This window comes from Podarcis melisellensis (assembly GCF_964234715.1).
Source record: "Podarcis melisellensis genome assembly, chromosome: 13".
NCBI classification, from domain to species: Eukaryota; Metazoa; Chordata; class Lepidosauria; order Squamata; family Lacertidae; genus Podarcis; species Podarcis melisellensis.
Genome location: NC_138545.1, coordinates 3,038,619 through 3,051,142, shown reverse-complemented (window position 1 = coordinate 3,051,142; position 12,524 = coordinate 3,038,619). Strand labels below are relative to the sequence as shown.

Below are 12,524 nucleotides of genomic sequence, written 5' to 3'. Positions count from 1 at the left end.
AACCAGTTTTTGTGGAGATGACATCGCTTTTCCCATTTTTTTGCTATTAAAATCCTCGCCGCTGTGGCTGCATACATAAAGAGGGTTCTGTGGGGGTTTTTTGTAGATCAGTGGACAGAACACCTAACAAAAAGGCTTCAGGGTTGTTGTTTTTCGAAAGGAGAATTTGAAGATCTTTTTGAGTTCCTTGTCTATTATGTCCCAAAATTCTCTTATCTTGGCGCAGTACCACCACATGTGCATAAAGGTACCAAATTCCTTCCCGTTTCCTCTAGAGGCCCAGCTCCATCTCGCACATCCAAGGGAACCGGCGAGAGCAGTGGTTGTCGTTCCAAAGGCCGTTGGAATAAGCCTGGACACAGTCCTCTCCGCCTCCCAGTCCGTGGCCGTACCAGTGGTCCGGCTGCCCTTCAGCCCAGTCCCTAAAACAACAGAACAAAAAAAATCCATCATTTGCAGTGTTCTTGAAAGGAGGGGTGGGGAAGACATTGAATGCGTCGCTGATGTTACGATATACGATATCTTTATTGTCATTGTCCCATACAGAACAAGGAAATGGAAAAACTACATAAAACATTCAAAAACCCCTAAAAACTCTGAAACCCCATTTTAAAATACACTATACTATACTATACTATACTATACTATACTATACTATACTAAAAAATCCCTAAAAACTCTGAAACCCCATTTTAAAATACACTATACTATACTAATACTATACTATACTATACTATACTATACTATACTATACTATACTATACTATACTATACTGTACTAAAAAATCCCTAAAAACTCTGAAACCCCATTTTAAAATACACTATACTATACTATACTATACTATACTATACTATACTATAAAAATCCCTAAAAACTCTGAATCCACATTTTAAAATACACTATACTATACTATAAAATACACTATACTTTAGAGATGTTGTTCTCCGATTTAGGTAAAAAAAGGTAAAGGTAAAGGATCTCTGTGTGGGAATGTTCAGGAAGGCAGGAGAGGATATATTGTTTATTACTCTCCTTCCTAACTTGCGCTAGGGATGCGGGTGGTGCTGTGGGTTAAACCACAGAGCCTAGGACTTGCCAATCAAAAGGTTGGCGGTTCGCATCCCCGCAATGACGGGGTGAGCTCCCGTTGCTCGGTCCCTGCTCCTGCCAACCTAGCAGTTCAAAAGCACACCAGTGCAAGTAGATAAAGAAGTACCGCTCTGGTGGGAAGGTGAACGGCGTTTCCGTGCGCTGCTCTGGTTCGCCAGAAGCGGTTTAGTCCTGCTGGCCACATGACCCAGAAGCTGTACGCCGGCTCCCTCGGCCAATAAAGCGAGATGAGCGCCGCAACCCCAGAGTCGGCCACGACTGGACCTAATGGTCTGGGTCCCTTTACCTTTACCTTTAACTTGTGCTAGCAATTTCTTTTACTTAGCAGAGTTTTACAGTCCCACTTGGACTACTGCCACACACGCTACGTGGGGCTACCTTTGAAGGTGACCCGGAAACTACAACTAATCCAGACTGCAGCAGCTAGACTGGTGACTGGGAGCGGCCGCCAAGACCACATAACACCAATCCTGAAAGACCTACATTTGCTCCCAGTACGTTTCCGAGCACAATTCAAAGTGTTGGTGCTGACCTTGAAAGCCCTAAATGGCCTCAAAGGCCCAGTATCCTTGAAGGAGCGTCTCCACCCCCATCATTCTGCCCGGATGCTGAGGTCCAGCTCCGAAGGCCTTCTGGCAGTTCCCTCATTGCGAGAAGCAAAGCTACAGGAAACCAGGCAGAGGGCCTTCTCGGTGGTGGCACCTGCCCTGTGGAACGCCCTCCCATCAGATGTCAAAGAGATAAACAACTACTTTACAATCAGAAGACATCTGAACGCAGCCTCTTGTGACAGAGCGTTCCACCAAGTCGGGGCCACAGCTGAAAAGGCCCTGCCTCTGGTCGAGGCCAGCCTAACCTCCCTGTAGCCCAGGACCTCCAAGCTGTTATTATTTGCAGACCATAAGGTCCTCCGTGGGACATACCAGGAGAGGCGGTCCCATAGATATGAGACCTCACCCCCAAAAGTACACAACTACATTTTCTCCCGAGACAGAAGGATTCCGGCATTAATTATTAGTGCCAAAACAGTCTAAGCAGCTTATGAGCGTGAGAATAAATTACACGGGCGTTAAAATCTCCGCATCCAGAATTTAAACGCACAATGCAAATTGCCTTTCTTGGAACGCTCTGTGAAAGTGAGATATAGTCTTTCTTTCTTTCTTTCTTTCTTTCTTTCTTTCTTTCTTTCTTTCTTTCTTTCTTTCTTAACATAAGCTGGGCCCTGAGGCAGGATGCTGAGTATAGTGTGCATTAGGGCAGGGGGCTGGAGTCTGACTGGGAAAGAGGGGGCTGGTTTGTGGGGAACTGTGCCGGCCAGGAGGCAAGAATCAGGGGTTGGGGGAAGTTTCACAGCGGGAGGGTGGAGGGGTTGGAAAAAGAGGCAGGCCAGGAAAGTGTAGGACCGGGCGCTGCCCAGTCTCTCCTGCACCAGAGCCAGAAGGGAAATGAAAAGGAAAGAGCAAAGGTCGTTTCCATGAAGGCGCCGTCTACGACTGCATGCATGCATCCCGCCAGGGGAGGGTATATAAACTGGCAGAATGGGAATCGTCCCCTGTAGCTGCAACTTTGCCATAAAGCACAGAGCTGGGAATAGCCGCCATATGCTAGATTGGTGTGCTGCAAAAGTGATAATAATCATAGAATCACAGAATCATAGAGTTGGAAGAGACCACAAGGGCCATCGAGTCCAACTCCCTGCCATAATAATAATAATAATTTATTTGTTTATTTGTACCCAGCCCATCTGGCTGGGTTTCCCCAGCCACTCTGGGTGGCTTCCAGCTCCGAGGGCCTTCTGGCGGTTCCCTCCCTGCGAGAAGCCAAGCTACAGGGAACCAGGCAGAGGGCCTTCTTGGTGGTGGCACCCGCCCTGTGGAACTCCCTCCCACCAGATGTCAAAGAGAACAAGAACTACCAAACTTTTGGAAGACATCTGAAGGCAGCCCTGTTTAGTGAAGCTTTTAATATTTGATGCATTACTGTATTTTAATATTTTGTTGGAAGCCGATCAGAGTGGCTAGGGAAACCCAGCCAGATGGGCAGGGTATAAATAATAAATTATTATTAGTAGTATTAGTAGTATTAGTACAGTGGTGCCCCGCAAGACGAATGCCTCGCAAGACGAAAAACCCGCTAGACGAAAGGGTTTTCCGTTTTTGAGTTGCTTCGCAAGACGATTTTCCTTATGGGCTTGCGATTTTTTTCCGCTTCCCCCCCCCTTTTTTCTAAGCCGCTAAGCCGCTAAGCCTTTAATAGCCGCTAAGCCGCTAAACCGTTAATAGCGCTAATCTGCTAATAGGGTTGCTTCGCAAGACGAAAAAACGCTAGACGAAGAGACTCGCGGAACGGATTATTTTCGTCTTGCGAGGCACCACTGTAGTATTATTAGTATTATTATTGGCACTTCCTCCCAGAGTCTTGCTGGTCAAGCCTCGTAAGTATTTTATTAATCAGAGTCCAATCCTTCCTTGCTTTTGGGACGCAATTCTTCCTTGCTTTGGGGGGATTTCTTTAGCTGCGATGACAGCACTGCAGAGGGTTGGGTGGAGTGGGAAACAGCCACGTCTGTGCATGGGGCATCAAACTCACTCTTGCTGGAGCATGTAAGAAGTCCCGTCCACCCACTTCCAGACTCCCGTGACGTCCGTCAGGCCGATCCATAAGTCAACGGACCTCCAGCGCTGACTCACGAATCTCTGGAGGGGGGGGGGAGAGAAAAACGTCGCTGCATGTCAAAGAGCAAGCAGGCAATAAATCGCACCGTTCAAAGTCAAAGTTAACCCTTTATTAGCGAGAACAGGGCCGGATTTCGGTTTGGCGAGGCCCTAAGCCACTGAAGGTAATGGGGCCCTTTCTATGTCCAGCTGTCCTTTGCCAACAACAAATTGTCACTGCTTTTTTTGTGTTGAATATATGCTATATGGTCATTTATGGACCTCATAGGTATCTCAAGCCATTTGAACATGCAGAATGTAGGCACCCTATGTATAGAAAGGAGCAAACCTGTGATATTTTAGGGAGCAGGCTAGCAGGCGGGGCCCATGACTTACATCATAAGAGAATGAAAAGTAAAGATAAAGGTACCCCTGACCGTTAGGTCCAGTCGTGGACGACTCCATTGTCTTTTGCTTACCTGTTTTAAGGGCGTATTTAAGTGTGAATAGGGTGAGCCTGTGGCCTGGATTCAGGGATTAAAGCATTAGCCATCACAAAAGAATAGCCAGGCTGCACAGGTAAAGCAATCAGGGACCATTATCAGGTATCCTGGCAGACAGGATTTCCGCTGTAGACTGCCTCCTTTTGTGATGTAGGTACGATGTTTTTGTGGGACGTGAAACACAAGAGCAGTCAATTCCTAGAGTGTACATGTTTAGACATGGGGAGGGATGTTTGTCCAGCCAGCAGGTAAATTTCCTGGGACAGGCTTCCTCCGCATGTGACTAGAGGTGGGTGTGGCCTCACCTGTGCAGGTAATGATAAAAGAACAGGGCAGGGGCAGCCATCTCTCTCAGTGGCGTAGCGTGGGTTGTCAGCACCCGGGGCAAGGCAAGTAATCTGCGCCCCCTAACCCGTGGATTTGCGCCCCCTAACCCTAACCCCCAGGTGTTGCGCCCGGTGCAGCCGCCCCGCCCTGCACCCCCCACGCTACGCCACTGATCCCTCTCTTACTCTCTTACTCTCTTGCCTCTCTTCCATCGAACAAACAACATCTACTACTAAGGTAAAGATGCCCTCTTGGCTCCCAGCCAAGAGAGGAAAAAGGGACTATCTTCTTATAAGATAGAATCCAAATGTATATTACCTCACTAAGTTCAAGTCTGCCTTCTGGGATCTGATTGTGAACAGAATGTGAGTAAACTCTTTTTATACTTTTGTAAAGGACTGTGTCGTGTCCTCTATTTTAAGAGGGAATAAAGGGGAAATTACCAGAGTGATTATTATAGAGGCTTAAGCGAGCCTGATCGCACGCTGCCGTTGCAAACTTAAATAAAGGGGAATGTTTTACTCTGCTGATATTTTGGGAACTTGTTAACACAAGCTGGATATGGATATATTCGTACAATATATCCTCTCCTGAACATTCCCACAGTTTTGGGCTACAGGGTGGGCAATTTAAAATGTCTATATAAGGGCGGGCACACCTTGATTCTGGGTCCTCCTCCTTTCCTGCGTGTGAGGGGAGCACCCTGTTGCAACAGATCAATAAAGATCAGGCTTACTAGCTGCTTTGCGTCTCAATATTCTCTGCTTGGCCTCTGTTCTTTTCTCCGACCGACGGAGAACCTGCAAAGGACTCTATAAGGGCTCTTGTGTCCCCCATAAGGGAATAAGGGCAGATTTATGTTTATTACAATAGGAAAAGAAACCTTCGAGTAAAGGGTTGTTCGGTCAGGTGGGGGGAATTTATCTAAGGGAGAGCGGGCCCAATGGCAAAGAGGAATAGGAGTATAGCATCTAGATCAAGGGAAGTAATAGTGCCACTGTATTCTGCTCTGGTCAGACCTCACCTGGAGTACTGTGTCCAGTTCTGGGCACCACAGTTCAAGAAGGACACTGACAAACTGGAACGTGTCCAGAGGAGGGCAACCAAAGAAAGAAAGATTCCACCTAAACATTAGGAAGAACTTCCTGACAGTAAGAGCTGTTTGACAGTGGAATTTGCTGCCAAGGAGTGTGGTGGAGTCTCCTTCTTTGGAGGTCTTTAAGCAGAGGCTTGACAACCAGATGTCAGGAGTGCTCTGATGGGGTTTCCTGCTTGGCAGGGGGTTGGACTCCATGGCCCTTGGGGTCTCTTCCAACTCTATGATTCTATGATTCAATTCTAGGAAAAAGTGCCATCGCGCCCATCTCAAGGACTGCACATCCCCAGGCACTCCGAAGCGCCTGACTCCCTTTGCCACCCACCCACCATGCTGGGAGAGGCCTCCAAAGCCCACCCCCCACCACCTACTTTCTCTTTCGGTGAGTTGATGATCACCAGGTGAGCCTCTTTCTTCTCGCAGTCCAGCTTGGCCTGGTTCCAAGAAGCCGCGTCCTGAGACATCCAATAGCAGCTCTCCTCGAAATTCTTCCAGCCTTTTGGGCAGCACCCGGTTTTGCTCCCTATAGCAGACGGTGGAGGGGAGAGGAACGGTTCGGGGAGTTATTACCTGCTTGCAAGAGCTGCACCCATAACCCCCCCATCTCTGTGGGGGGGGGGGACGGAAATGTTTTCGGCACTGTTATAAGAAAAAACTGCTCCTTTTCCCCTTATGGGGTATCCAAGAGCCTGTATAGCATGGGTAGGCAAACTAAGGCCCAGGGGCAGGATCTGGCCCAATCGCCTTCTCAATCCGGTCTGCGGACGGTCTAGGAATCAGCGTGTTTTTACATGAGTAGAATGTGTCCTTCTATTTAAAGGAGATGAAATAAATGGAGTTGTGGAGTTAGAAGGGCCCCCAGAGGTCATCCAGCCCAACTCCTTGCAATGCGGGAATCTCAACTGAAACTTAGTTCTCTGTCCAGTTCTGGGCACCTCCGTTTAAGAAGGAGATGGACAAGCTGGAAGATGTGCAGAGGAGGGTGACCAAGATGACCAAGGGCAGGCGCCCCCAAAATTGGCCCTCCAGCTGTTTTGGGACTACAGTTCCCATCATCCCTGACCACTGGTCCTGTTGGCTAGGGATGATGGGAGTTGTAGTCCCAAAACAGCTGGAGGGCTGAGTTTGGGGATGCCTGACCCAAGGGTTTGGGCATGGGTAGGCAAACTAAGGCCCAGGGGCCAGATCCGGCCCAATCGCCTTATCAATCCAGCCCGCGGACAGTCCAGGAATCAGCGTGTTTTTACATGAGTAGAATTTCTTTAAAGGAGATGAAATAAATGTGCGATCTCTTACCGTTGCTTCTCATCTCCACTAGCTCGCAGCGGAAAGCTCTCGAGTCTTGCTTTAAGGTGTCCAACTGGCCTTCGACTTGTTTCTTGACTGGAAGAAAAGACAGAGGATAAAGGAGCTTATTGCAAAGGGAGCGAGGCTGCACACTTTCTTCCTGGCCAAATCCTGAGCACACTGGGGAAACCAGCGTCCTACCCAGGAGAGTCCTAAGCATATGCGATACCGGGGTGCGGTGCTTGTAAACAAAAATTTGCCCTTTTCCCCTTATGGGATACCCAAGAGCCCATATAGAGTCCTTACGTAGGTTCCCTATTGGTAGGAGAAAACAACAGAGGCCAACCAGAGAATATTGAGAAGCAAAGCAGCTAGTAAGCCTGATCTTTATTGATCTGTTGCAACAGGTTCCTTGCTCACCACTTGCAGGAGGGAGAAGGAACCCAGAATAATATGGACATTTTAATTCCCTGCCCTGGAGCTCAAGACCACCCCTCCATACATCATACATATATCCCAGAAGGGGTGTAACCTAGGACCACCCCCCAGATACGTCATACCTACATCACAGAAAAGGCGGTCTACAGCAGAAATCTGAGTGACTTGTTTATCTGACAGGTTACCTGTTTAATGGTCACTTGATTGGATTTTCTGGGGAGCCTGGCCAGTCTTTTGCAATGATAAATACTTAGTTCCTGAGCCAGGTCACAGGCTCACACCCTATTCATATCTTAAATGTGCCCTTAAGACAGGATTTGTGAAGGAAAGAGACAACGGGGAGGTTTCCCACTTTGACCTTGAAGAAATAATTGAGGTCAATTTGTTCAGGACTTTTTTTCTGTGGGGTTTTCAGACGTGGTTTATATCTTTATGTGCGTATTTGCTTGGTACATTTATGAACATGTATTACATATCTATGGGGATGCGGGTGGCACTGTGGGTTAAACCACAGAGCCTAGGACTTGCCGATCAGAAGGTCGGCGGTTCGAATCCCCGCAACGGGGTGAGCTCCCGTTGCTCGGTCCCTGCTCCTGCCAACCTAGCAGTTCAAAAGCACATCAAAGTGCAAGTAGATCGATAGGTACTGCTCCGGCGGGAAGGTAAACGGCGTTTCCGTGCGCTGCGACCCGGAAGCTGTACGCCGGCTCCCTCGGCCAGTAAAACGAGATGAGCGCCGCAACCCCAGAGTCGTCCGCGACTGGACCTAATGTTCAGGGGTCCCTTTACCTTTATTACATATCCAAGACCTTAAAATTCTTATCACAGCGGCAACTGAGCAAAGCTCATGTGAGCAGCATGCGCTGGGCGCTAATCCCAGGTGCGCAGGAGCTGCAGTGCTCTGACGGGCTGAGCTCGGCTCGGCAGCAGCTGTTGACTCTTCCCAATCCCAGACTCCAAATCTCGCCCCCGGACTCCCGGCCTGGCACCCCTGAGAGCCCAACACCCAGGTGCCCCACACCCCTAGCACCTATGGGTAAGACGGCCCTGACCCCACTAAACTCTCAAGCTAGCACAGCGGAACCGGAGGTCTCTCGGCGGGATCCAAGGCCAGAGCGGCTCAGGTTCGGCAAAGGACACTTGCTTTTCCCAGCAGCACAGCTCAGGTCTTGCAAAGCGCCCATTTGCCAGGCCCAAGGTCTGAGCTCCTGTCTGCTTTCTTCCCAGTGTGGTTCAGAGCGGTGGACTCGTAATCTGATGAACCGGCTTCGCGTCTCCGCTCCTCCACATGCAGCTGCTGAGTAACCTTGGGCCAGTCACACTTAGAATCATAGAATCCTAGAGTTGGAAGAGACCCCAAGGGCCATGGAGTCCAACCCCCTGCCAAGCAGGAAACCCCATCAGAGCACTCCTGACATATGGTTGTCCAGCCTCTGCTTAAAGACCTCCAAAGAAGGAGACTCCACCACACTCCTGGGCAGCAAATCCCACTGTCAAACAGCTCTTACTGTCAGGAAGTTCTTCCGAATGTTTAGGTGGAATCTTCTTTCTTGTAGTTTGGATCCATTGCTCCGTGTCCCCTTCTCTGGAGCAGCAGAAAACAACCTTTCTCCCTCCTCTATGTGACATCCTTTTATATATTTGAACATGGCTATCCTATCACCCCTTAACCTCCTCTTCTCCAGGCTAAACATGCCCAGCTCCCTTAGCCGTTCCTCATAAGGCATCGTTTCCAGGCCTTTGACCATTTGGGTTGCCCTCCTCTGGACACGTTCCAGTTTGTCAGTGTCCTTCTTGAACTGTGGTGCCCAGAACTTCTCTGAGGTCTCTCAGCCCCACTCAACTCACAGAGTGTTTGTTGTGGGGGAGGAAGGGAAAGGAGATGGTTAGCCGCTTTGAGACTCCTTAAAGGGAGTGAAAGGCAGGATATCAAATCCAAATGCTTCTTCCACCCCTGGCCAACCAGATTACAACGAGGAGAGGCAGGACTGAGAGGTGGAGATATGCTTCAGAGGTCCAGACTATGGGGAGCTCCGAAAAATCAACAATTATAATTTGAATTATAATTTGGTCTTTTTTAATTTTAATTGGATTATGATTGGATAGATTAAGTGGATGCTTTTTATTGGAAAATTAATAAAAATGATTTTTTAAAAAAGGAGTTGGGGGGGACTTGCACCCACACCACGTATTGCATGCTCATTCACGGGGCCACCCACCTTTCTCCATCTTCGAAACCTGGTCGTTCATCGTTTTCTCCAGCATGGCCAGTTTCGTTCTGGTGCCGTTCCCTGGAATCGGAAACACGGCAGCGATGTGAAAAACTGCTTCCTGTTTGCGCTTCGTCTTTTTTCCTCCTCCCTCCCCAATCCTCTTTCCTTGTGTGTCGCGTCTTTCAGATCGGACGCCGAAGCACAGAGACCACCTTTGCAAGCTGCTCTGGGAGAACTTTGTGGTGGCTGAGATGCAGGGCGAAAGGGCTTTGGTTGGAGGAAGGCAGCAGACCAATAAAAGGTCCAATGTCTCTGGTGCAGTCTGCTCTAACCACTGGGCATCAGCACCTCCTCCTGCTTCTCCCATCCCTTCACTTACTCTTCTCTTGGATGCTGCTGAGTCCCGCTTTCACCGTCAGGTTCAGACTCTTGAGAGCCTCCTTCGCCGCCCCTTGATCTCCGCTGAAACGAGCCCCTGGTGGGAAGCAGGTGAAGAGCAAAATTTGAACTCGGCTCTTTCCCTTTCACACACGCTCACCCCTTATTTCTTGGCACGGATGCTTGGCGCACGCTCGTCTCCTGCTTGAAACACTCCCCTCACCCCGGTTTACAAACATAAGAATTGCAGAATCATAGAATTAGAATTAGACATCATGCGAAAGGCTGGGCTGGATGAATCCCAAGCCGGAATTAAGATTGCCGTAAGAAATATCAACAACCTCAGATATGCAGAAGACACAACCTTGATGGCAGAAAATGAGGAGGAATTAAAGAACCTTTTAATGAGGGTGAAAGAGGAGAGCGCAAAATATGGTCTGAAGCTCAACATCAAAAAAAGGAAGATCATGGCCACTGGGCCCATCACCTCCTGGCAAATAGAAGGGGAAGAAATGGAGGCAGTGAGAGATTTTACTTTTTGGGGCTCCATGATCACTGCAGGTGGTGACAGCAGCCACGAAATTAAAAGACGCCTGCTTCTTGGGAGAAAAGCAATAATAATAATAATAAGCAATATATATATGACACACCAGGCCACAAGACACACCTAGTTTTTGGAGGAAAACAAGAAAAAAAATATTCTGAATCTCAGAAGCCAGAACAGCAAGAGGGATCGCTGCGCAGTGAAAGCAGCAATCCCTATTGCTGTTCTGGCTTCTGGGATAGCTGCGCAGCCTGCATTCGCTCCATAAGACGCACACACATTTCCCCTTACTTTTTAGGAGGGAAAAAGTGAGTCTTATAGAGCAAAAAATACAGTATATATTTTTATCAGTGACCTATATTAAAGGGGCTAGAGGGAATCCTTCTCCCTGTCTCCAGACAGGTAGCTTGCCTGCAGACGCATTTCTTTATTTTATTTTATTTTATTTTATATGCCCTGCCCTCCCAACCTCCCAAGACTTTGCAAATTTTATTACTGGAAAAGGAAAAAAAACACGCAGGTGGCGGCAATTCAATTAAGAGGACGATGTGTGCAAGATAAGCTGTTTTGGGGCCCTTGGAACAGCGATGATAAAACCACCGTCTTGGCAAGGCTAAGTTAATTAATTGGCGCAGTGGGAGCAAGAAGGCGGCGTCCCAGGCGAGCTCTGTAATGAATTTTTTTCCATTTTGGCAGTTTCATAGCTTCGAAATCCCTTCCTCCTGGTTGGAGCACTTTAAGGTCAGAGCAATTGGAAGCGATGGGAGGAAGCCGGGCGAAGGTTCAAGAGGAACTTTTTAATCAGTGAGGAAGCTGGGTTTCCCCCAAAAAAACCCAGAACAAAATCCGGCAGAGATACCATTCTGCATCTAATTTGTCAAAAAAAGGGACGCGGGTGGCGCTGTGGGTTAAACCACAGAGTCTAGGAAGGTCGGTGGTTCGAATCCCCGCAATGACAGGGTGAGCTCCCTGCTCCTGCCAACCTAGCAGTTCGAAAGCACGTTAAAGTGCAAGTAGATAAATAGGTACCACTCTGGCAGGAAGGTCAACGGCGTTTTCGTGTGCTGCTCTGGTTCGCCAGAAGCGGCTTAGTCATGCTGGCCACATGACCGAGCAGCTGTACGCCGGCTCCCTCAGCCAGTAAAGCGAGATGAGCGTCGCAACCCCAGAGTCGGCCACGACTGGACCTAATGGTCAGGGGTCCTTTTTTAATTTGTCAAAAAAGAGAAAAGGGAAGGAGGGAGGACACACACATATAAAAATGTCTTTAGGAGCCAGGCGAAAAGATTCCCCTGGAAATGTGGACATCCGATGAATGTCGATAGATTCAGGACAGTGTGATAGGAATTTTGAGGTCTTAGGTAAAGGTAAAGGGACCCCTGACCATTAGGTCCAGTTGTGGCCGACTCTGGGGTTGCGGCGCTCATCTTGTTTATTGGCCGAGGAAACCGGCGTACAGCTTCCGGGTCATGTGGCCAGCAGGACTAATCCGCTTCTGGCGAACCAGAGCAGCGCATGGAAATGCTGTTTACCTTCCCGCCGGAGCGGTACCTATTTATCTACTTGCACTTTGACGTGCTTTCGAACTCCTAGGTGGGCAGGAGCAGGGACCGAACAATGGGAGCTCACCCCGTCATGGGGATTCGAACCGCTGACCTTCTGATCGGCAAGCCCTGGGCTCTGTGGTTTAACCCACAGCGCCACCTTAGATATGTTAAATGTTCATAAGTGTACCAACCAAGCATGTACATAGATCAGCACAGGAAGACCAACCTTGGACCATTTTGATTCCCAAACTGAGCAAATGTTTTCTCTGTGTGAAAATGTTTTCTCTGTATAAAAATGTCGAGCAATGCTAAATCATAATAATTAATAATAATAATATGACTGCAAGTAGGTGGCAATCCTTTCTAATGATTTCTCTGCAATTTCCCACACATCTTACTTACCAAGCAAAACTAAATTAATATTCA

General features: G+C 48.4%; 1 protein-coding gene and 1 long non-coding RNA gene across 4 annotated transcripts in view; both read right to left on the bottom strand.

Annotated features, from left to right (window-relative positions):
* The window catches only part of LOC309355947, a 116,527-nt gene that overhangs the window by 1,816 nt on the left and 102,187 nt on the right, over nt 1–12,524 (bottom strand). The window lies entirely within an intron of this gene.
* LOC309355821 (asialoglycoprotein receptor 1-like) overlaps nt 174–12,524 on the bottom strand; it is a 35,494-nt gene continuing 23,143 nt past the window's right edge. For both annotated transcript variants that reach the window (XM_081887005.1, XM_081887006.1), the window contains exons 5-10: nt 10,009–10,104; nt 9,636–9,707; nt 6,988–7,074; nt 6,063–6,214; nt 3,701–3,807; nt 174–422 (exon numbers count right to left, since the gene is read on the bottom strand). In XM_081887005.1, the coding sequence (XP_081743131.1) occupies nt 272–422; nt 3,701–3,807; nt 6,063–6,214; nt 6,988–7,074; nt 9,636–9,707; nt 10,009–10,104 (665 nt within the window). In that variant the 3' untranslated portion in view covers nt 174–271. The remainder of the gene's footprint in view (nt 423–3,700; nt 3,808–6,062; nt 6,215–6,987; nt 7,075–9,635; nt 9,708–10,008; nt 10,105–12,524) is intronic.